Source organism: Canis lupus, chromosome 7, assembly GCF_003254725.2.
Source record: "Canis lupus dingo isolate Sandy chromosome 7, ASM325472v2, whole genome shotgun sequence".
NCBI classification, from domain to species: Eukaryota; Metazoa; Chordata; class Mammalia; order Carnivora; family Canidae; genus Canis; species Canis lupus.
In genome coordinates this window covers 66,223,409-66,249,372 of record NC_064249.1, presented here as the reverse complement: position 1 = coordinate 66,249,372, position 25,964 = coordinate 66,223,409, and the positions used below count along the sequence as shown (strand labels likewise).

Sequence of the window (25,964 nt, the reverse complement as noted above, 5' to 3'; positions counted from 1 at the left end):
CCCAACATCATTAGCCATTAGGAAATTATAAATCAAAACCAAAATGAAATGCTTCATACTCACTAAGATGGCTAAAATTAAGAAGATGGACAATAACAAGTGTTGGTAGAGAAATTAGAACTCTCACACATTGCTGGCAGGATTGTAAAATAGTATAGCTGCTTTAATAAGCAGTTTGGCAGCTCCTCAAAATAACCATAGTAACATACAGTTACTACATGGCCCAACAATTCTATTTCTAGTATATACCAAAAGAAATAAAAACATGCAAATATTCCTCTACTTACCAAGAGAAATAAAAATACACAAAAATTTGTACATGAATGTTTACAGATTATTTATAATAGCCAAAAAGTGTAACCAACCTACCACCCAATGTTCATCAACTGATGAATGAATAAATGAAATGTGGTACAACCACATGGTGGGATTTTATCTGAAGTATACAAATACGTGCTACAATATGGATGATCCCTGAAAGTGTGCTAAGTAAAAGAAACCAGTTACAAAAGATCATATATTATAGGAATCCATTTATATGAAATGTTCAGCATAGGAAAATCCTTTCAGACAGAAAGTAGATTAGTGATTGCCAGAAGGTGGGGGAGAGGGAAATGGGGAGTGACTGCTAATGGGTATGGATTTTGAGGACACAATGATGGAAATGTTCTGGAATTAGATAGTGGTGATGATTGCACAGCCTTCTGAATATACTAAAACCCAATGAACTGTATAATTTAAAAAGATGAATTTTATGCTATATAATTACATCTCTTAATAAAGCTGCTATTTAAAAAATAATTTTTTAATTTAGCCAGTACAGACTATTAGAATTTTCACCCTGTAATCTTAACAAGGTGAGTTGGGTACATAGAACAACAATAAGTGAAAAAAGTAGAAACTCTATATATAGAGTTTTAACAGGAAGCTTATGGGGACATCTCTATCATATTAAACAAATACAATGACTATACTGTCTAATGTTTTTATAAACTAGAACCATCTTACAGTTGTTGTAGGACCTAAATTTACAAGATTTTAAGGAGGAGCAATACTGTCATATTTAGCATTATTATTTAAACAGCTGCATTTTCCAGGTTTAGTTTTGAAAGCGCTAAAACAGATCTGCCTTTTGTCATGAAAAGGGCAGGTAGATCTAAGCCCTCCTGGATCACTACTCACAAAAGAGGGAGAGACCAGAAACACATTAATGTTCTAAAATTCCTAGAGCCTTAGGATCTCACTTACAATGACGGATTACTCTGAAAGCTAAGATCTACAGATAATAGCAGACAGGAATTCTAGAATAAACAAAAACAAGAGACTGACATAAAAACCTCATCTGCGGGCACCTGCGTGGCTCAGTGGTTGAGTGTCTGCCTTTGGCTCGGGTGGAGATCCCAGGGTCCTGGGATTGAGTCCCGTATCAGGCTCCCTACAGGGAGCCTGCTTCTCTCTCAGCCTATGTCTCTGCCTCTCTCTGTGTGTCTCTCATGAATAAACAAATAAAATCTTAAAAAAAAACCTTCATCTGCATGATTAATTTGAACCGCCATTAATCATTTAGAAAGGTGCTTTAAAGAACAAAAACCATGCAATTTATCTGAGTCTTTTCCTCTATACCTTTAATTTAAAATCAGGCAATAAAAGCAAAAAGAAAAACTAGTAGGAGACTTAGATCATTTATAAATAATATTCTTAATTTAAAACAAGTTTTCCTAAAAGCAACTTTAAATTCCAAAAAAACTTCTCATATTTATTTGGTTATCTTTAAAATTCTCCACTACTGAACAGCTCAAAATAAGTGGGTTATTTTGGCCTAATAGCATAGTTACAAGTAAGTAAAAATGTTTTAATAGTATTTAACTAGTAGTGGTTTCTCACCCTTCAGATTAACTTCACATAAAAAAAACAGACCCAATACACTGACAATACAATCCTATGCAAATTTTAAATTAAGATAAAGGTTACATATTTAAGATTAAAGGCCAATCTTTATACTAAAAATCTGCTTAAATCTAAAACTAGAGAAAACAACTTGAGGAATTACTTTCAAGTTACCTTAGGCATTCAATCATGCGAGAAGCAATTTTCTTCCGACGCATCATGCTGAATACCCATATCCGACTGATCCCACAGATTGCAGGCTCTGGCAATGTTGAGCAGCACCAGGCTTTTTGCCTTTCAAATCTGACCTTTTCTTCTTCCGACCTGATAACTGGAAGTTTCTCTTCTATAACTCTGTAGCCCTAAGGTATCAAGATTAGAGGGAAAAATTAATTTAAAGTGAAAATATTAATTAGCAATTGTCTAATACTGACCTTAGTGAGTTGGTTGCTACATTTGTCTGGCTTCAGAAACTATGAGGGCCACTTACGCTTTCAGTCTTCAGAAAGGAGACCTGAATCTACATTGTTTTTTGTTTTAAAGATTTTATTTATTCACCAGAGACACACAGAGAGAAAGAGGCAGAGACACAGGCAGAGGGAGAAGCAGGCCCCATGCAGGGAGCCCGATGTGGGACTCAATCCCAGGACTCCAGGATCAGGCCCTGGGCTGAAGGCGGCGCTAAACAGCTGAGCCACCTGGGCTGCCCTGAATCTATATTCTGTTTTGATTCATTTACTAGTTATGTGACCAGGAAAGCAATTAACAAATTAAGCTTTGGGTTCCTTATCTATAAACTAGAGGTATCTACCACCTGCTTCAGAAAACTGTAGAAAAATTAAATAAGGTAATACATATAAAATACCTTGCCCATCATGGCTGGCCCATAATGGCAACTGAAGGTTATTTTTTCTCTACCTCCCACATTCTAAGGACCAGCAAAAGTACAAATCAAGAACGCAGTAGCGTTCATAATTCAACTCAGCAGCGGTCATAACAACTGTTTCTCTGATTGCTGCCATAGTTGTACGGTTCACAGCTGTGCGGGAAGTAGGACTAGAGATGGCAGGAGAATCAAGAATTTAAAAAGCTTTCCCCCATTCCCATCTCTTTAAAAAAACTGAAGTACTTTAAAAAACAGTATCTCCTCTACCAGTCTAGTGGAACAACGGCCAGCCTTCTGATGGAATATGGTACAAATCTTAAAGCATTTAGAAAATATAGTGAAGAATTAACAAACAAACACTGCATAGCTATCTTCTGAACACTACAAAAAACTTGGTAGAATAGAAAGTTTAAAAACCACAAGGGAGGGATCCCTGGGTGGCGCAGCGGTTTGGCGCCTGCCTTTGGCCCAGGGTGCAATCCTGGAGACCCGGGATCGAATCCCACATCAGGCTCCCGGTGCATGGAACTTGCTTCTCCCTCTGCCTATGTCTCTGCCTCTCTCTCTCTCTCTGTGTGACTATCATAAATAAATTAAAAAAAAAAACACACAAGGGAATATACACTATGTAAAATTAATTTCAATATGGCAAAAGCTATACAATTTAACACTGGGTTTTTAAAAATTAACATAGAAATTAACTCCTACAGCCCTGTTTTGACTTTATTTTATAAGAAAATTTTATGATAAAACATGTTTCCAGGCAACTATTAATATACAAAAAGATACCAACTGAACAAAAGTCAAATCCAATGTGCATTGAATTCATGATTAAGAACTCAGCTGAAAAGACAAAATTCAAATTAGGTATGCCTCAAATAGCATGATTAGAGAGTCCAGAATCTTCTGTTCTCATAAGTTGGTCTGTTACTACATAACCTACCCAATGTGAATATACCCCGCTTATTGTGATTTTTTTTTTCTTTTTTTTGGTACAATTTGTCTCCTAAATACAAGTCAACTTCTCACATCTCAAGCAAAGAAGTGGTAATCTATTCTGGGGGTGGGCAACTTTTGATAAAGAACCAGATAATATTTTAGGCTTTGCAGCCCACTTGGTTTCTGCTGCAACTACTCAACTCAGTCTTTCTGGTGTGTATCAGTCGTAGACAATATGTAAGCAAATGGGCACTGCTATATTACAATAAAATTTTATTTATGAAAACAGGTTGGAGTTTGCTCTCAGGCAATAGTTTGCCAACCTTTGCTTTATTCCAGTGCTGAAGGAATGGAAACAAACTTTACATTAGTATCCAAAATGGAAACTTCCTAAACAAAATTTAACAGTACTTTTGATTTATAGAATTTTTATTTTATATACTGACTTGAGAAACTAATTCCCATGCAAGGTACAATTCTGCTTAGTAAAAATTTACACATGGCAATTCTAACATTCACATGCTTCCTTACATAAAATGCTTTCCTTTACATAAAATTAACCAGGACTGTGTTACTCAAGATTATACAGTAAACTCTTTAGATACCAAAGTACACATGAACACTCTTTAAAAGTCACTTACCCACTGGATATGTTCCGCAATTAAGCAGCCAACTACTTTTTTGTCATTAGAAATAAAGAGAAGTGTTTTAGTTCTGGAATAGCACATTAGTGGGGCTTGTTGGAAACCTAAATCATTATCAACCATCTCTCTAATTTCGTCAACCTGCAAATAAAGAACAGTATTTTTTGTAACAACGAAAGCACTGTATACATGTTAAAATATTACTACTGCAGTTCAGTAAATTGAGTATATTATTCCAAGCAGGATATCACCTAAAAAGTTCTTTGGAATGATTATTCTAACCTATAACTGTTTTTCAAGGTCTGTGGAACAATGTGCAAAATGGAAAAGGAACTGGACAGTAATGCCAAGCCCAGCAGTCTAAATAACAAGAACAGTGAGAGCTCCTACAATAAACAATAAGAACATTAAGGGATTAGAAGCATCATGGGTTTGAGAATTAGAGAGAACTTCATTGGAATCTTAGCCAGGCAAGCCATTTTTCTTTCCAAGTCTTAATTAGTACTCTCATCAGTAAAATGGAAGTGGACACAGAAGAAAGAAACACATGTGTATTCCTTATTAACCACTCGCAAGATAGTATCAAAGAACTTTATTATCTTACTTAAATCCAACATCTCTTGGGTCTATGGCCCCTCACTTTATATATTCAAGAAAGAAAATTCAAAGGTAACTTTCCCATGTTAGGTATTAGACATCTAGAAAACCAAGGAGCAGAAATTTGAATAATGCTAATATGGCATCAAACTATGCTTCTTCTAGTTTACCTCCTAGAACTGTGGTCAAGGTCAAATATGGTAAGCTCAAGCTTCTGGGGGCACAAAGTCAAATGTTTTGTAGGTACTCAAACATTAGTTCCTTTCCCAGTTAAAAAAATAAAATGCAAAGATTCAGTCCAACAAACATTCATTTATGTTACTAAAATGAAATAACCCTTTGGAGGGTTAATAAGCATTCATACCTCTGACCTGCAGAATACCATGTAATACATCCCCTACTCAGGGATGAAAACTCAAGCCCTCCTAATCCTAGAACCGTATCTTATAACACAACTCATGATTCAGTTCCTAAAGGCAAATGACTCACAAGTCCTTACATTTCAATTTTTAACCTACTATTATGGATTCCTAACTAGTAACGTACTACACTAAGATTTTGCCCTGAGAAACTAAAATGAGGAAGTTAGCATTTACTGATGATTCTTAGTAAAGAAGAGTCTGAATGCCACATATGGTGGTATAGCAAAGTTCCCACTGTTCATTTCCAATAGTAATAGTTGGAATTCAAAAATTACGTAATTTAATTTTCATTTATTCAATCAGTAATCCAATATTAATTAACAAATATTTGTTTCTGTGACAAGGATCAATGTTTCAAATACAAGGCAGGTGGCATGGTTACATGTCATTCTAAATGTTATTATCTATATTATTAGGGAGTAGTTGTATGGGGGGCTTATTTGGTTATCTGGAATGTCCAGTCATACATAATACAGAGTATGTGAATTCAAAAACAAGATAAAGCAGAATGTTAGTCGTATTTTCAAATAATAGGGTCACCCTTTCAAGTGAAGTTTTCCTAAATTTAAAGAGGTCCAATTGTTAACCTAAAAAAAAGAACAATACATAAATCATTTTCCTTGTGTTTTCTAGACATTTTGGACATTTTAGTGAAATTAAGTTTCTCAAAAGATAACTGGACCCACCGCTTTATATTTCTGAAAAAGCACAAGAAGGTTGAAAAAAACACTGAGTAGATTATTTGAAAATATAATTAATATTAAATCATTTCAAAATAAGTTTATCCTATGGTTTCCTGCCTTTTAAGACACTCTCAATAAAATACAATGATTCCAGACTTCATTGTCTTTCTGGTTTATTTCTCTGAACTTTCAAAGTATGGAACTCTAAGTTGGACTTTTATAAAACCTGGCTCACACTAGATAAGAGGACTTCTTTAAATTTCCTACCTTATAATTATAAATCAGAATGTATCTTTTTTCACTTAACATTTTATGATTACCTCATGTTTAATTTCAGAACTTCATGACTTTTTTTGTTTTAAAGACTGATTTATTTATGAGAGATAGAGGAAAAGCAGAGCACCAGGGGAAAGGGCAGAGGGAGAGAGAGTCTTATGCAGACTCTGAGCAGAGCCCAACATGGGGCTGATCTCACGATCTGAGCCGAAACCAAGACTATATCACCAAAGTGACCTCTGATGACCTATTATTATATCTTCTTTTGCTATAAGATTTATTTAAAATTTTTCTCTTGAAATGAAACTTCACAATTGTTAATTTTAATTTTCTAGGTTATCAAACTTTAATTGTAATTGATTCCTTTTTAATGAAAGTAATACTTTTTTTTCAAAGTTTTAACTGATTAATCTTAAAGATTTATTTATTTCAGAGAAAGAGAGCACCAGCGGAAGAGGGGCACAGGGAGGAGAGAGGAAGAAAATCCCAAGCAGACTCCACACTGAGCAAGGAGCCCAAAGTGGGGCTCAACACAGGGCTTGATCTCATTCCTTGAGGTCATGACCTGAGCCAAAATCAAGAGTCGGACGTTTAACCAACTGAGTCACCCAGACATCTCCAAGTTTTTAATTTATTTTAGTTATCTCTACACCCCACGTGGGACTCAATCTCACAACCTGCAATCAAGAGTCACACACTCTTTCAACAGAGCCAGCCAAGCACTCCTGGAATTTTGATTAAGTCACTAATGTGGCATTATAAACTAGCAAGCCTTTTATATCATCACTCAAGTTTCTGATAATATAGGACAGTAATCAATTCACTAAAAATTTATTTCACATATCTTAGATGCATAAGTTTAAGCATAATTTTAAGCATGTTCTTTTTTTTTTTTTTTTTTTATTTATTTATGATAGTCACAGAGAGAGAGAGAGAGAGAGAGAGAGAGAGGCAGAGACACAGGCAGAGGGAGAAGCAGGCTCCATGCACCGGGAGCCCGACGTGGGATTCGATCCCGGGTCTCCAGGATCGCGCCCTGGGCCAAAGGCAGGCGCCAAACCGCTGCGCCACCCAGGGATCCCTTAAGCATGTTCTTTAAATGCTTACTTCTTGTTTTCAGAACTGGTGCTTAAACATGCCATGTCAGTAATGCATTATTCTGTTAAAATTGACTACAAAATTACATTACCCATTTTAAATGAAATTGCACTGGACATTTACCTTTTTCAGAGCATACTTTGGGTCTTCAGGAAGAACCATTATTATCCTGCCATCAGGATATTCAGCCAGAATTCTTTCTTTTTTCCAACCCTAGATATAAAAAATATGAATGAATTCTGTTATCATATTTCATTGATCAGATTCACATATAAGAAGAAAAATATATCGATGTGTCTAAAAAATTCCAAGTACAGAAAAATATTCTCATTAATGTTTAACTAACAAGACATGATGACTCAGCTATTTTGTTAAGCATACAGTAGGTACAATGCAAGCTAATTTCTCTAAAATAATCATTCAGAAATCTAATACCACAAGAATATTAATTTATCACTTCCCATTTTAAATTAATTTTGAAAATCACACACCAAAAGCAAGCCCCTTAAAGTCAGTGATTCCCAGAGCCTAAAAGATAATTCTCTCAGCTTCTTGATAAAAGAATTTAACTCTTAAATTTCTTTAGAACATGGTTACCTCCACAAACAAACACTCATGGTTTTATGTCTGGCATGCCAAAGACCTCCAGGAGGTTTTAAATGAACTGATTTGCATGCAGTAGCCCAATATGTAGTAAGGAATAGTTTTTAATTCTTATTGATCATATTGATCACAACTATCAAAGTCACAAGAAGGAGACTATAAAAATATAACTACCTTCTAAGAATCTAATAGGGAAGGAGAAGCTACGTTGTGTGTATCTGAAGTTAAACATACTCAAAAAAAGAGGTAATAAACTCTTCTTCAGATCCACACTCGTGGTGATTAATGAGCAGAACCTGCATGAAAAAAAAAACAAAACAAAAGCCACTTAAATCTAGTAAGATGGGACTGAACCAGAGGTTAAAACTAGGAGCTTTGAAGTTAATAAGTACAGAAGGAATGAGCTTAACTGGTTGTTTCATTTGTCTTACCCAACCAATTTTACATTAAAAAAAAAAAAAAAAAAAAGCCTTTCAAGAAGCAATGTATTTCTATTAGAGAAAACCATGATCTTCTGAAATCTTGTAAGACTATGAAAGCTCAATAAAACCAAGAAAAAGGTAACTACATTTTTTTTTCTTAATATTATGACAAGTCAGAGAACAGGCTGATTTTCTTATAACAATTTAGATGATTTTTTGAGGGCAGGGGCAGGATCTTGGGGACAAAGAGTCTAGTATAAGCTTAGTAAACAACTTAGGGTATTCAAATAAGAATGTGTTTTAAAAATAGAGCACTCAAAGGTAATTCAACTTTGGGTGATTATAATTATGACTGGTTAAAAGTTCTCAAGATTTGAAAAGAAGGAGCAGAAACAACAGCCACAGAAGTCATTTTTTTCAAATTAGAAATTAAATCTGAATTTAGGTAAACAATTTTTAAAACGTACAAAAGACATCACCTCTTAAAAACAAATTAATATTACTACATTAACTTGGGAAACACTTTTAAAATAAACCCATTTTGATGCCTGGATGGCTCAGTGGTTCAGCATCCGCCTTTAGCTCAAGTGGTGATCCTAGGGTTCTGGGATTAAGTACTGCATCAGGTTCTCCGCAGGGAGACTGCTTCTCCCTCTGCCTATGTCCCTGCCTCTTTGTGTGTGTGTCTCACGAATAAATAAATAAACTCTTTAAAAAAAAAAGTAAAAATAAAATAAACCCATTTTCCATAAAATGAAAATGGAGACTTTTCATTTTAAAAGTTGAACTACAAATTCAGTGAAGAGCTACAAAATTTAATTAACTCCCACTTATAAGAAAGTCATAGCTCCTGATCTGAATTATCTAACGAAAATCTGAGGGCATCAAAAAAAAAAAAAAAAAAGAAAGAAAGAAAGAAAAAAAAAAAAAAAAAGAAAATCTGAGGGCAGCCCTGGTGGCCCAGTGGTTTGGCACCACTATCAGCCCAGGGCATGACCCTGGAGACCCGAGATCAAGTCCCATGTCAGGCTCCCTGTATGGAGCCTGCTTCTCCCTCTGCCTATGTCTCTGCCTCTCTCTCTCTCTCTCTCTGTCCCTCTCATGAATAAATAAAAATCTTTAAAATGAATAGATAAATAAAAATAAAGAAAATCTGATTAAGTTATTTTCCTATTATCTTTAAAAACAAAAATGCTGGTCTAATGTCATTATATTGCACTACAGGCCCTAGAACAAATTATTTTGTTTTACTGACTTTTTAGTATTAAACTTTCTCAAACAACTTGACACCTGCACATTCTTGCCAAAAATTGCATCACAATTGGATTTCACATAATTTTATGTTTTAAATGTGACTCAGTTTTTTTTCATGTACATACAAGCAGCAAGAATTTGTAAGGGGCAGGTTACTATTTTTTTAAGTTTCATGAAGACAGCATATTTCAGTGAAAACTACTTAAGAGTTCTGGAGTAAAAGTTCAGGGTGTAAAGCCTTGTTCTTGGTAGTTACCAGCTACATGACCTCGCACAAATCACAAACTCTGTTTCCTGATGTAGGCTATGTACAAAAATGGCTGCCATCACCTCCACACTTAGTTGTTAAGATTATATTTAAGATAATTCCTCACACAGAGTAGCCACTCAGTAATTTCCATTCTACTTTCCTAATGATATCAAACTAAGATCAATGTACTACTCTAAGAAAACACAAGTTAATTAATAAAGCTGCCAAAGTTAAATACAACATCATGGACAAATGCAAAAAACCACATTGGCTCATGTCTGTCAAAAAACATACTCAGGACATTTATATGCCTCAACTGCAGTTATCTCTTTCTTGGAGTTAATAATCACATGATCCTCTTGACTTTAAAAAGTTTAGAGGGGATCCCTGGGTGGCTCAGCGGTTTAGCGCCTGCCTTTGGCCCAGGGCGCGATCCTGGAGTCCGGGGATCGAGTCCCACGTCAGGCTCCTGGCATGGAGCCTGCTTCTCCCTCCTCCTGTGTCTCTGCCTCTCTCTCTCTCTCTCTCTCTCTCTGTCTACCATAAATAAATAAATAAATAAATCTTTAAAAAAATAAAAATAAAAAGTTTAGAGGAGATTGTCAGCTGCTGGAAACCTAGGCAGAGGTGGGGGAAGGGTACATATGATTTAGAGGAATAATCAAACAGCCTTCTGTAAAGATATAAATTCCAATGCAGTTCATTTACATTTCTCACCTTTACCTCTAACATCCCTCTGCTAGTGAGTAGTATTTTTCCAAACCCCAAATTTTCTTAAATGACCCAGCTGGCTGTGAAAGTTTTACATTCCTAATAGCAATGAATGATTATTTTTTTGTTCCTTGCTACTGTACTCACTTTAAACTTTAGAATCTAAAGAATGGAAAGGATTTCTCCTCTTTTTCCATTAAAAAAAAAATTAACTGAAAACAAAATACATTAAGTAGTGAATACACTAATGTATATAATTGTCAAAATTCACTGACCAAACATGTAATTGTATGTAAATTATATTCCAAGTTCATATACTAATCCCTTTCATAAAAGGCTGAATAAGAATACTCATGAAGGAATATCCTGAGAAATAAAATCAACAACGAGCTTTTTAAAAAGCTGTCAATATTGCAAGAAAAAAAGACATAGAGGGAGACTCTTTAGATTAAAAGAGACTTAAGGGATATACCAACGAATGCAATATATGGATCTTAATTCAAACAAATAAACAGTATAGAGAATTATATTTGGAGAGCTTCGAACCCTAAGGGAATATATGATTTTAAGGAATTAAATGATTTTTTAAGATGTGGTTATATTCTTTAACTTTTATGTAAAAAACAGTAATCTTTTCATCTTTTAAATCTAAGTGATTTAGTTTTTTTTCTTTTTAGCATATCTGTATTTTCTACTTATTCTACTTTAATAGTTTATAAAATTATTAATATACTTAACTATCCCAAGCAGCTGGTTTCAAGTGCATGTTTGGACACTATTTGTAAAAATTATCATATATTATCAGCAATGCTAATAAAGATGTGTTTCTACTCAGTGTGACTGTCACTGAACTTTAAAAGTATGAAAAGTCAAATAATTAGATGGAAATTAGATGGAAAAATTCAGTCAATTCAAGAAATAGGTACTGACCACCTACCATGTGTGCACACCACTAATTTAGGCAGCAGAGCAAAGTGATAAAGACTTTAAAAATTAGACAGAACAGATTCAAATCCAGATTCTGCTTACTAGCTGTGTTGCCTTGCAACAGTTACTTTACCTCTCTAAACTCTGGTTTCCTCACAAAAAAAAAAAAAAAATTGATGTAAAAACTACAATATAAAATTACTGAGAAGTTGAGAAAACATGATAAAAAGCGCCTAACAGCCTAATACAATACTATATACCCAATAAGTAACAGTTCTTATTACTATCATTATGGTAACAGCATTTTCTTGTAGGTTTTTTTCATCTGTGATACCTTTACAAGGTCATTTGCAATCTGGTTCCTCACCTACGTCTTCAAGCTTCCTCTCTTGAAGGTTTCCTAACACATGTCCCAGTCAGAAGTCATAATGAAATACTTTAAATATCCCAACTTTTACACACACTATCCCTCTGATCCAATAGGTCTCTATTCTATACTCTCCTGGGGACAAAGGACTCCTAACTTGTCCTTTCTGACTCTACTCAAGTGTTAACTTCCCTTTCCAATCTTTGTTAGGTATCCTTATGCTCTATATTCAGACAGTATCCTGTATGTATTACTACTCTAGTATTTTCCATATGATTTAGATATGTTTACTTATCTGTCCTTTGCACTACCTGTGATCTTACATGATGGAAAAAACAATCTTTTTAATAGTAATTTTTAAAATCTAATAATAATTTTAATAATAGCTTTGGTATTTCAAACTCTGGAGGGCGCCCGGGTGGTTCAGCGGTTTAGCGCCACCTTTGGTCCAGGGTGTGATCCTGGAGTCCCGGGATCATGTCCCACGTCGGGCTCCCTGCATGGAGCCTGCTTCTCCCTCTGCCTGTGTCTCTGCCTCTCTCTCTCTCTCTCTCTCTCTCTCTGTTTCTCTCATGAATAAATAAAAATCTTTAAAAAAAAAAAACAACAATGGAATAAGTAGTTAATGTTTGAATAACAAGCCTAGAAAAAAATCTGAGTTTTGTGTTATTTTTTCCATTTTTACAAGTAAACAAGGTTGAATAATTGTTATGGTCCTATAACTAGGAAGAGACTCACTAGAGGCACACCTGGGTGGCTCAGTGGTTTAGCATCTGCCTTCAGCTCAGAATGTTATCCTCGGGTCCTAGGATTAAATCCTGCATTGGGCTCCTCAAAAGGAGCCTGCTTCTCCCTCTGCCTGTCTCTGCCTCTCTTTTTGTCTCTCTCATGAATAAATAAATAAAATCTTTAAAAAAAAAAAAAGCCTCACTAGTATGCCATACTGACCGCAAGAATCTTAACGAATTGAAGAAATAAAAAATAAACAAATGTCTGTAATAGAAGGTGCAATCATGGGGACACCTGGGTGACTCAGCGGTTGAGCATCTGCCTTTGGCTCAGGCCATGATCCCAGGGTCCTGGGATCAAGTCCCACATCGGGCTCCCTGCATGGAGCTGCTTCTCCCTCTGCCTGTGTCTCTGATTCATGAGAGACAGAGAGAGGCAATCAATAAATAAAGTCTTTAAAAATTTTTTTTAAAAAATTAGACTCATCCTGATAAAATAAAACAAAAAAAGAAGGTGCAATTATGTTTGCACCTCTATGTCTGAAAGGAACTTTTCCTTGATTCAAACTCAACTTTTTATATACTGAATTCACTGGTTCTTACAACCAATGTGCATATTTAATGCATTTAATTTTCAAAAAAGCAGTTATCAAAATGAAGCATGAAACTCCAAGAGAAGGCAAAATAATATTTCAAGAAGTATTATAATGATTTTAAGCAAGAAAAAACTCTTATTGAGACTAAAAAGGAACCCAAAAATGTTTCACAGAAGAAATGGTGTTTTCTTGAAGAATACAGATGAGAATGGGAAGGCATTCCTGGTGACAGAATGTACAAAACTAAAAAAGGCAGAAAATTATAAGCCATGCACAAGATAATGCATATAACAATTTTGCTAGAAAGAAGAGAATTTATAAGGAAATTATGAGAAATACATTTACAAGGGCAAACAAGAACTAATAATGTAGAGAGGTCATGAATGCCTGGGAGAATCAGGGAGAAATAGAAATAAAGATTTTAGATAGGGAAAAATCATGAGAAATGCCTGGGTGGCTCAGTGGTTAAAGCGTCTGCCTCCGGCTCAGGGTGTGATCCTGAAATCCCCGGATCAAATCCCACACTGGGCTCCCTGCACGGAGCCTGCTTCTCCCTCTGCCCATGTCTCTGCCTCTCTCTCTCTCTCCCTCTCTCATGAATAAATAAATCTTTTTTTTTTTTTTTTTTTAAAGGGTTTGGGGGAAGCCCAGGTGCCTCAGCGATCCACCTTCAGCCCAGGGCCTGATCCTGGAGACCTAGGATCAAGTCCCATGTCGGGCTCCCTGCATGGAGCCTGCTTCTCCCTCTGCCTGTGTCTCTGCCTCTCTCTCTCTCTCTCTGTGTCTCTCATGAATAAATAAATAAAATATTTTTTTAAAAAAAGGAAAAATCGTGACTATAGTTGAACCTAATGAAGATGCATTTGGCAGCTGTATAGACCAGATGTACAATGGCAAAAAAAAAACAAAAAAAAAACAGGTTGTGAGTTTCTATTTCCAATTATAAATATGTTTTTTTTTTTTTTTATAAACATGTTAAACATGTCAAATGTCACTTAAAACCTTTGTAGGGATCCCTGGGTGGTGCAGCGGTTTAGCGCCTGCCTTTGGCCCAGGGCACGATCCTGGAGACCCGGGATTGAATCCCACGTCAGGCTCCCGGTGCATGGAGCCTGCTTCTCCCTCTGCCTGTGTCTCTGCCTCTCTCTCTCTCTCTCTCTCTGTGACTATCATAAATAAATAAAAATTAAAAAAAAAAAAAACCTTTGTATAGTTAAAAATTCAAAAGAACACAAAAAATTATTTGAGAGGACTTTAGTTTAAAAGTAATTCAGGTCAATTTATTTCTGTAAGCTAAATTATACACACAATATATTTTGCTGAAACTGTAATAATAGACTTTAAAAACCTACAGTCTATTATTCAAGGACTCTAGAGCCAATCCCATTACTTAGTACCTATGACTTTAGGCAAAATACCTATCTTTCTGCTTATTTCCTCATTTATAAATTAACTGTAACTATACCTCATTATTTACTAAAAGAAATACGGAGTTTAATATAGGTAAAAAGTTGGATCAGCCCCTGGTAGACAGGAAGCCTTTAATTAATGTCATTTGTTAGTCCTATTGTTATTAGTTCTCCTAAATGTAAACTAACTTATGTAGGAATTTAAGTTTTACATCAGGAAAATCTGACTTTATTCTACTAAAGGCCTTTTGCAGACTTTTCATTTTTTAGGTATACTTCGACAGCAAGATTTTTCTGGTTTGCTGCAATATTTAAAATGAATGAATAAAAGCTAGAACCCCTGAAAAACTTCTATTCCTCCAGTAAAACTATTTGTTTTGGTAAAGCCTATATCCTAGGACCAATTCTCTTTGATCTAGGAATAATGGGACCTGGAGTTTTACGGTGACTAAGCTGTCAAGGTTTAAAATGAGAAATACTATATGGGTCATAAGTTCCAAAAGGACCAAGACTTCATTCGACATACCAAAAGCTCAGAGCACACTATATCCCAAGCTCAGAGCACAGTAAATCAAGTATACAATATTTATTTTTGAAAGGATGGTACAAGCTTGAAGAACTAAAGCCTCTACTTATGAAACCAAAAGCATAATCCCTTTGTGCCTCAGTTTTGCAGTCCATAAAAGAGGGATGAAAGCTACTTCAATGGTTAACAGTGAATTAAGTAAGTTAACACTTAAGAATACCTACAATAATTAACTACAACTGAGAAACTGGAAGGTTGAAAGGGGAATAATGAATGTAAGCATCAAGGAGTCAAACGTTTATAAATATTAAAATTAAAGGCAGCCAACAGAACTAAAAACAAAAATAAAATATAATAAAAACTGAAAGAGGGATGCCTGGGTGGCTCAGTGGTTGAGCATCTGCCTTCAGCTCAGGGTGTGACCTTGGGTCCAGAGATCGAGTTCCACATCAGGCTCCCTGAGAGGAGCCTGCTTCTCCCTCTATGTCTCTGCCTCTCTCTCCATCTGTCTCTCATGAATAAATAAATAAAATCTTTAAAAATAATAAAATAAAAATAAAAACTAGAAAACATTTTATACACATATAACTTATACATTATATTTATAAATATAAGCCATACATACAAAGCTTGATTTATTTAGTTATGCTATAAAACAAACAGACCAAAGTGCATTATCACTGGAGAATGGGACTGGAAATAAAGAAGAGGTAAGGAGGCTTTCACTTTTCATTCTTTATCTTGTAATATTGGTGAAATTTTCACTTCCAGGTACATACACTGCTTTTTATAAATTTTTAGTAAGAGAAGTTGAAGAATAAAAAATTTGAAGGCCACCCTTTCATTTACCTAAATTATAATCTTTTTAAGGAAAAGAATGTGAAAAGAACATTTTCTCCACAAGAGAAGTTTGAGGAACGCCCTTAAAAGCGCTTGTTTGTTTTTTAAAAAGTTAAAAGTATTTAAATGTTCTTTATTGTGGATAATATAATGATAATATATAATTAAAAAATTCTCGGGCAGCCCGGGTGGCTCAGCGGTTTAGCGCCGCCTTCAGCCCAGGACGTGACCCTGGAGACCGGGGATCGAGTCCCACGTCGGGCTCCCTGCATGGAGCCTGCTTCTCCGCCTCTCTCTCTCCCTCCTCTCTGTGTATTCTCATGAATAAATAAAAATAAAATCTTAAAAAAAAAAACAAATCTCAATAATGCCTTTTCATAATTAAAGACTAGACGATACTGAAATGCAATTTTTAAAATTATTCTGGGGGCGCCTGGCTAGTTCAGACAGTTGAGCACCTAACTCTTGTTTGGGCTATGGTCCTGATCTCAGGGTCGTGGGCTCTATACCCAGTGGAGAGTCTGCTTGAGATTCTTTCCCTCTGCCACTCCCCACCACTGACATACACATGTATATTTATTTATAAAATAAATAAGTCTTTTAAAAAATAATTTTGGAAGGAACTCCAAATAGAGAGCAACATCTATTTTTTAAGTTATTTCTCAAACATCCTGACATGTATGCATTTTTTTAATGATAAATTTTTCTGGGGTGCCTAGTTGCTCAGTTAAGTGTCTGCCTTTGGCTCAGGTAGTGTTCCCAAGGTCCTGGGATTTAGCCCTGCATTAAGCTCCCTGCTCAGCAGAGTCTGCTTCTCCCTCTCCCTGCTGGTGTTTTCTCACTCATTCTCTCAAATAAATTAAAATTCAAAAAAAAATTTAAATAATAATAATAAATTTTTCTGAGGGAAGGGTGAAAACTAAGTCCTAAAAAATAGGTTTTCATAAGAGGTCCTTTATATGTTCTGAACAGCACATTTTCATAGATAAAATACTAGTCTTAAAACTACTTTGAGGTTAATTAGTTTCTGATGAAGAAAACCAAAACCTATAAGAGAAGTGATGAAATCTGGTCTTTATTAAAGTAACCCAATTTATCATTCAGGAAGAGTCTAGAGTTCAATTTGTGCTATTAGGTATTTTGCTATATGGAGGAAACTTTCTTAATTGATGTCCACCTAATTAATTTGTTGGATTATCCAATGCTCACTTTTCATTGTGTAACAGAAATGGATACCTGGAACACAGTAACCGACTCAAGATCAGTGAACTACCTTGTTATTCCACACCTGAGTGAGACAGGATTACCAAGTGTCATTTGTTTGTTCCTAGATTTGTTTATGCCAATTTGTTTATTATTTTAACTATAAAATGGAATCAAATATTAGCTAAATAGTGGAAAGATAGTTGTTTTAATGAAGTTATATAGAATACTCTAGGAAAAGGCAAAACAAGCAAAGTGTTTTTCAAAAATCAAAAATAGAACAATAATGATTCTGTATCCAGATTGTCAGATTATTTTACAATATCTAAGCTCTTGCTCTATTTTTTTTTTAAACTATCTTGTAGGGATACCTAGGAGTATGATCTATATGAGGAAAAACCCAAAGTTTATCAGGGGATCCATACTCAAAGAAAGAGTCTCCCCATAGCAATTACATTTAATATAAATTTATATGTTTCAATTTCTAGTAAAATGTTTAATCTATGTAATGACCATACAGAAAACATTGTCCTTTGCCTATCCTATAGCCATTCTCTCCAATTTTTTTTTTTTTTTGCCCCATTTTGTTTGGTATGGCAATCTGTGCATAAATTATGATTAGTCTGTTTCTCAACAGGGCTATTTCTGACATTTTAGGCTAGATGTTCTATCTTCTTTGGAACTGCACTGCAAAAGTTTGGCACCCTTAGCCCCTACACACTAAATGTCAACAATATTCTCCACATATTTCCAGATGTTACCTAATAGAAGGTTATGTAACAAACATCAAATTCCCCTACCTTGATAACCACTGGCATAAACCAATCATCATTATCTTCGTTCTTTTTTTTTTTTTTTTGCCAGATTCTTGCTTTCCTAGCTCCCTTGCATCTAAGGGTGGTTACCAGACCCCGCTGTTCTGGTGAATGAGACAAAAGGAACTTTGTAAGAACTTCCAGAAAAAATGTCTTTCACTGATAAAAGGAAAAAGCCACTTGAAAGACCCTATTTGAAAGAGTACCCACCCCAACTAACATTCTTACTTTAAATTTGACCAAGATATCTGGACTACAGCAGTCTACTTTAATTAAGGACCACTAAAGTGGTCCTTCACAGCTGTGAAGCCAAAAAGTGAGTACCTTGGGAGAGGAGAGCACTGAATGAGAAACAGCACTCATGATGACATGGTTGAACTGCTGGATGGAACAACCCTAAAACTACATACCTCCAGACTTAATACATAGCCTTATGATTTAAGCCATCGTTATCTGGGTATTCGCCTATCTAGGGTCCACGTGAATCACTTTTCTGATTAACTGATCCATTTCTCCCAATTTTGTTAGTTAAAAGAACTTCTACTATAATTACATCAAGGAATAGGATGTAGGAATAATATTTCTCATAAGATACCCTTGGGTCAGACCTAATAGAAAGTCAAACAAGTGGAATTATGAGATTCTTTTCTCTCCTGTCATTCTCAAATACTATAGCATCCTAAATAGCCTTTTTTTAGGATTCACCTAGTTAGTACTTTTCAACATATAATAACTTTCCAGTATGTAAGAAATATTTTATTTGATATAAATCTTATCAAGATTATGTGGGGCTTAAGGCACAAATAAACTGACCTCCTCAATATTGGTCATAATTTTTAAAAACTCATGCCCCAAACTCACTCCTATACTCAAATAAAAATGTTCTCAAAATGCACATCTTTGGGAGTTATATTCCCAGTTAGGATAAAGGAGGTCACAAAATATCATTGTTCCTGTTTTAATAAGAAAATATCCAAGTCCCCTCTCCAGTGTCGGTTTGCAATAAATCTGTATTTAAGCAAAAAAAAAAAAAAAAAAAAAATTCCGATAAACTAAAAGCCATGTCTTCTTTAAAAGCACTGAAGAGTTGTGGATTGATTTCCAGGGATGAACAAACCCTTCCTAGGTAAGTAGAGACCAGTGGCCATTTTTATCCCTAAAACCCTGACCACGTCTGGGAGCATGAGCAAGAAAGCAAGACTCCCAGAGGCAGAGGACAAGGAGAACAATATCCCGCTGGGATGAGAAAATTCAAAATCTCAATGGCTAAGTGAGTTGGCACGGCTGTCTGAAATATGAAGGAGTTTCAAACAGAAAATTCTCTACCAATTCTCTCACATGGGACACTTGCTGAGTTGAGCTGGAAGAATATAATGATCTGTGTACTACAGAGTTTAGATCCTTAATTTTTGCTGGACAGAGGCACTTGATCCCAACCTTAAAACACTGAAAACCAAAATGGATGGGAAAACAAAGTAAAATTTCATCCCAACTTTTTTTTTTTCCCCAAAGTAAGCTCTATGCCCAAGGTAGTTTTTTTTTTTTTTTTTTTAAGACCAGAGCCTCTCCCTCGGGAGGAGGAACCCCAGCCGCCAGGCCTGCCCGCGGGCCCAAAGTGGGTTTTGAATTCACAACCTTGAGATCAAGAGTCACATGCTTGGTGTGCCTGGCTGGTAAAGCATGCCTGAGGGTAGTGAGTTCAAGCCCCATGTATGAAGTAGAATTTAAAGAGGATCCCTGGGTGGCTCAGGGGTTTAGTGCCTGCCTTCAGCCCAGGGTGATCCTGGAGTCTCGGGATCGAGTCCCGCATCAGGCTCCCTGCATGGAGTCAATTTCTCCCTCTGCCTGTGTCTCTGCCATTCTCTCTCTCTCTCTGTTTCTCTCATGAATAAATAAATAAATAATTTTAATGTTTTAAAAAATTTTATTTAAAAAAAAATGAGAGAGTCACATGCTCTACCACCTGAGCCAGCCAGGTCCCCCAACTCAATTCTTAATTAGATCTAAGAGATAGCCCCTGCCGCCTGACAGAGAATATATAGGTGCCTGGCAGCAGAAAGATTACACTCTTGGGGAAAACGAAAGGTAAGTTTTACTTCAGTCTCTACTATCCTTCCATACACAATGCCAATAGGGACGTTGGGTGGCTCAGCGGCTGAGCATCTGCCTTTGGCTCATGGCACATAATCCCAGGGTCTTGGAATCAAGTCTCGCATAAGGCTCTCCCCAGGGAGCCTGCTTCTCCCTCTGCCTATGTCTCTGAGAGAAGAACAGCGCAACAAAAAGTAAATAAAAACACACTAAGAATGGAATGTAGTTGGAGTGGTTTAGGAACAAAAGAAAGATATATATGAATGGAATATAGCAAGTATGGGAAGAGTGTTAGATAAGTTAGAGAAGCTGGAGTATGTGAGGCCTTGATGCCACACTAAAATACCCTGGATTTTAGTCTGTATGTGGTAAGAATTCACTGGAGAATTTTATTTTATTTTCTGTTTTTTTAAGGATTTTGTTTATTTATTCATGAGAGAGACAGAGGGAGAGGCAGAGACATAAGCAGAGGGAGAAGCAGGCTCCCTGCAGAGACCCCAATGAGGATCGATCCCAGGACCCCCGGATCACCAGGTGCCCCTCACTGGGGAATTTTTTAAAAAGGAAGGAGATCAGTTAGGAAACCATTACTAGGCAAGACATGATGACAGCTGGTATGGAGTAGAAGCGTCTAGTAGACGTGATAGAAGTACGAGGATTTGGAATCTATTTTGAAGGTGAGATTTACTAACAGGTTGAGTATAAGGAATGCAAAAAGAAAACTAAAGGATTATTCTGAAATTTTCTGTTGGAGGAAATGAGTTAGATGGTGGCAACCTTTCCAGAATTGGGAAAGGTGGAGGAAAAACAGATTTAAAGAAGTTTTTGCCACTAGATACTTTATAAGTTCTCCTTCCCCCAGAGTTTGTTAACTTTTAAAAATGTAAAAATTTGGGACCCATGGGTGGCCCAGTGGTTGAGTATCTGCCTTTGGCTCAGGTTGTGATCCCAGGGTCCTAGGATCGATTTCCATCTCAGGCTCCCCACATGGAGCCTGCTTCTCCCTTGGCCTATGTCTCTGCCTCTCTCTTTCTCTGTGTCTCTCATGAATAAATAAATAAAATCTTTAAACAAAAATTAAAAAAAAATTTTTTTAATAAAAAAAAGTAAAAATTTGATGCATGTTGCATTCATTGTAAAGGCATTTTTCCTCCATCATATGGCCCTCTATCCCAAAGCAAAATTAATTTCTGACTAAGGAATGGAAGTGTTGCTCCCATCCTATATTTATGTATCGTAATATTCTAAATCTTTAAGATACAACAAAGTAGAAAAATTAAAAAACAGGGTCAGAAAAGAGATAAATACTTGAAATATCAAATGTTTTGTAATTTTTATGTAACAATTTCCTACCTGTTTCTAAAGACTATTTCTCAACTTTCAACAAAGGATGCAACAGCCTTACCTTTAAGCAGAATAACTCAAATGAAACTCAGACCATTCTCTGACCTGGCTCTGACTCCCTCCTACAAATACACCTGGCTCCCTACTCCCCAGTGATTCCAGAGTACGGTTCTAAGAGCCAACTCTACTTCACTTCAGATTCCTTTCCCATTCCTAAGATTTTAAAATCTCTATTCTTTCTCTATTACTTCTAACACGCAGTTTCCTTTTCATAATCACCTTCAAAAGGAATAAAGAAAAAGTATGCAGAAGTACATTAACATGTAGTCAAATTTCACATAAAAAGTAATTAAAGATTAAGTAAGAGGTCCTGGATCATGGTTTGTTTCCCTGACTCAGCTTTCTGTAGCAGCACTAATAGAACTCTCTTTGACATACAAATATTCTATAACTACTGCTACTAAAGTAACGTCCTGCAACAGGTGAATGGGACTATGAACACTGGCTATTGTGACTGAGGAAAAGCATTTTTTTTAAATACATATCATTATTTCTCTTATTTTTTATTGAAGTATACTTGATACACAAGGTTACACTACTTTAAGGTATACAACACAGTGATTCAACAAGTCTATACAACTCCATAAATTATGCAGAACTGACAAGCAGAGCTATCATTGGTCACCATACACTATTACAATATCATTGATTATATTCTTTATGCTGTACATTCATCTCCATGAGGAGGAATAGCATTTTTACTTTGATGGTTTAATATTATAATACTGAATAGTGTAGCTCTATAGCCAATCAGGAATCTGTCAAATATTTTTTCAGTTTTTCTTGTCATTAATTTCCCCTTTTTGACCAATGCCATAGTATTCCAACACCACACATACCCCATACATGTACTACTCCTCTCCTTTTATGTCACTAAAATATTACTTTTCAGGGTACCTGGATGGCTCGGTCAGTTAAGCATCTGACTCTTGGTTTTGGCTCAGGTCATGATCTCAGGGTCATGAGACAAAACCTTGCCCTGTGTCAAGCTCCAAGATCAGCATAGAGCCTGCCTAAGATTCGCTCCCTTTTGTCCCTCCCCCTCCCCCTTTGCTCCTCTCCCCACTCTATCTCTCTCTCTCCAAAATAAATGAGATTTTTTAAAAATAAATTAAAAGATTAACACATTATTTCTCTCCCTACATTCCACAAAATGTTATTTTAACATTAAACGTTATTAACTATATCATTCACAATGCTCAAAATTCAACATCTAAAAGAAAAGTAAGAAAAAAGTCCAAATGGCATCAAAATATCACAATCATGATTTGATGGATTTTTCTGGCCTTATCATCTATAAAAATCTCTGATTCGGTAAGGGGGAGAAAATTTACTCATTATTCTCCACAAAGATGTTAAGCTTTCTCATTAGCTATAATGCTATCAGTAATAGATGATCTCCTTGTGTCTGCCTATTAAAAAAAAAAAAATCAAGTCCTCCTCTTCCTCACTCATGAAAACAAACCCTTTTTGATCACTGTAATACCAAAGTAATTATCACTTATAAACTACAAAGCTAATTTATAAATAAATTTAAATAGCTAATATGGACTTACTGCTTTTACAAATCTCTTATTGTTAACTTTTCATTTCTTTCAGGCCTTGGTCCTAACCTTTAAGGCAAGGGCATATCATATACCCTGAGAGTAGAGCCCTTCACAGAGCATTCATTCAATCAGATGTTAATTAATTCAAAGGAGATAAAGAAGGATGGAAGGAAACAACTATTAAGTTAGAAATTTCTCTGCAAAGAACCCAAACATGATTCCTTGGTTACATTTAGAAGTTCAAAATACAGATGAATTTTGGAAAGGCTCCAGGCTTGGCAACATTGCTCAGTGCTCTGGGGGAGTTTTCTTTCTTTCTTTTCACATCTTTAGCAAAGACTACAGTTGATGAAAGGAAACTGAAATGTTTGTGGGTCTAAACCAGAGACTGGCCTCCTCCTGAGGAATTAACAAGTCCCTCCTAAATAGCTTCTAGTAAATTAATAAAATGCATTTCCTCAAATGGCATCAATGAGGCAAAAGGGTACTATGAAGGAATAGAGAACATCATCGTTCTTCCCCCTAGCCCTAAACCAAAGAGATTAAGAAAAGGAAAAAAGTATTTTAGCCAACCAAAAAAATAGGCTCTGTGGGCATCATTTTAATTTCTACAATGACTAAATAATTTAAATACGATTTTAATCTTTGAAAAGGTCTTTTGCCCTTTTTAACTGTCACAGATTATTAGACCTTGTTTAAGGGAAAATTTTTACCCCATGGAAAAGCTATTTATTTTCTTAAAAATGTTTGATTAAGGAGATCCCTGGGTGGCTCAGCGGTTTAGCGCCTCCTTTGGCCCAGGGCGTGATCCTGAGGTCCCGGGATCGAATCCTGCATCAGGCTCCCTGCAGGGAGCCTGCTTCTCCTTCTGCCTGTGTCTCTGCCTCTTTCTCGTTCTGTGTCTCTCATGAATAAACAAATAAAATCTTAAAAAAAAAATGTGTGATTAAAAGTTAAAAAGTAAAACTCACTGGGGTTTAATTTATTATCTTTTTAAATAGTCTTAAGTAGAAAAAACTTTATTGCCAGTCCCCAAGTATTATTCATTTAAAATTAATTAAAGCCAGAACACCAAATGACTCCTTTTGCTTCTCTCCAGGAAACATAATCAGATAAAACTGACATTTTAAAATTAGGTATTTTCGGGATGCTTGGGTGGCTCAGTGGTTGAGCGTCTGCCTTTGGCTCAGGGTGTGATCCCGGATGCCCGGGATTGAGTCCCACATCGAGATCCTTGCATGGAGCCTGCTTCTCCTGCCTCTGCCTATGTCTCTGCCTCTCTGTCTCTCTCATGAATAAATAAAATGTTTTTTAAAAATAAAATAATAAAATTAGATACTTTCTCAAACACTTTAAGAGTGCTTAAACTTCAATTATATCTTTATTTTTAAAAAGACAAAAAAAAGTGCTTAATGCAAAACCACAATACTAGCAGCTCATTAAATGCACAATAATGCAAAGCACCACACTAAGTGCCTAATGTTCAACGTCCCAACCCCAAATCCAGAGCTGTGATCACAGCACAACATCTTTAACATAATCCATATGTTTTTATCAACTTTAGATTATGTACCTACATTTGAAAACAGCAAAAGAATATTGATCTTGATCTTAGCAAAGGATGGCCAACTGCTAAACTCAATTCCTTCTCTTGAGTTTATTTCAAAAATAATGAAATAACCCATAGCTCTGTCCCATCAAGGTGGAGGGGGGCGGATAGGAAAGAGTGGGGCCAGTACAGGAGCCAATCTTCCCTACATTGTTTTATAGCTTTGCAAGAGTCAGGATTTGTTTAGAAAGTGATGACTCCTGTCTAGTTCCATAAACCAGCTTCCCTTGGTACTGTGTAAGAGCAGGGTACATATTTCTTTAATTTCTTTACTGTTACTCTCAGAAATTAAAACTTTCCCTTAAGATAAAGAATAAGCCTTTAAACCTAATACAAAGTGATCACAAGAATCAAGTTATGTAAACTGAAAACTTATTTAAACATCTATTAGACTTATGTATATTAAATGTTATTGCCCCAGAAGTATTCTATAATTTAGCTATCTGATAGAACTATTTTTTTCAAGTTTTAAGGAAATTAACATAGTGAAATTGGAAAAGTACAAATTTCAAACAATAAATCAGTATCTAGATATAGATATTTCATGTCCACACAGCTTATACTGCATTCAGTTAAGTGACAGAAAGGGGTGTGTGTGGAAAAAGAAGATGAAATAAGGAGTATAAAGGATCACCACAGTAGAGAATCAAAAAAGAGAAAACCCTACCTATCTTGGGCAGAAATAACTGGATAAATGAAACAATGAATATGAACCTTTCAACCACAGATAAGGAGACAAATTTAACCAAAGCCAATGAAGATCTTTGAACAATCCAACAACTGTTGCTTATGTAAAAGCCTATATGAAATGAATTGGTGATCTCAGTTCAGATATCCTGGAGGTCTTATTAATGTGAGTGTACAGTACTGAAGGTAACATGTATAGAATAAAAGTAGATTCCATTTCAGATATGGGTAAACAGCAATTACATTAAATTACTATTTTCACAAGATATCTGAAATGGCTCAAAATAATTCAAAATTTTGCCATTTCCAGAAATAACTATTAAATAATATCCATTATGGCTCAAATGCACATACATTAAAAAATATATACCAAAACATATTTACTTTGTGGGATTTTTTTTAAGTATACAGCAAATTCTGAGATCTTAACCTTCAAGAATTTTTCTTTTTTAATTTCATAAAGAAAAGCTCCCATGATAGCAAAGAGAAGGTAAAGAAAAATTCCCAATTTGGTAAAATATATATCACTACCAGTTTTCAGAA

General features: G+C 35.6%; 2 protein-coding genes across 10 annotated transcripts in view; one reads left to right on the top strand and one right to left on the bottom strand.

Annotated features, from left to right (window-relative positions):
• The window catches only part of GREB1L (GREB1 like retinoic acid receptor coactivator), a 269,533-nt gene extending 263,350 nt beyond the window's left edge, over window positions 1-6,183 (top strand). The window contains exon 36 of the mRNA XM_049112844.1: window positions 4,657-6,183. The gene's annotated coding sequence lies outside the window, so the exon portion shown is untranslated. The remainder of the gene's footprint in view (window positions 1-4,656) is intronic.
• The window catches only part of ESCO1 (establishment of sister chromatid cohesion N-acetyltransferase 1), a 73,047-nt gene that overhangs the window by 7,061 nt on the left and 40,022 nt on the right, over window positions 1-25,964 (bottom strand). For 7 of the 9 annotated variants that reach the window (XR_003128627.3, XM_035718794.2, XM_025429342.3 and 4 more), the window contains 3 exons: window positions 7,556-7,645; window positions 4,354-4,497; window positions 2,062-2,249 (listed from right to left, as the gene is read on the bottom strand). Coding sequence is in view for 7 of the 9 variants with exons in the window: in XM_035718794.2 (XP_035574687.1) it covers window positions 2,062-2,249; window positions 4,354-4,497; window positions 7,556-7,645 (422 nt within the window). In the remaining 2 variants the exon portion in view is untranslated. Of the gene's footprint in view, window positions 1-2,061; window positions 2,250-4,353; window positions 4,498-7,555; window positions 7,646-8,209; window positions 8,332-25,964 lie in introns of those variants that run through there. The other 2 variants (XM_049112848.1, XR_003128628.3) reach the window with 2 other exon arrangements.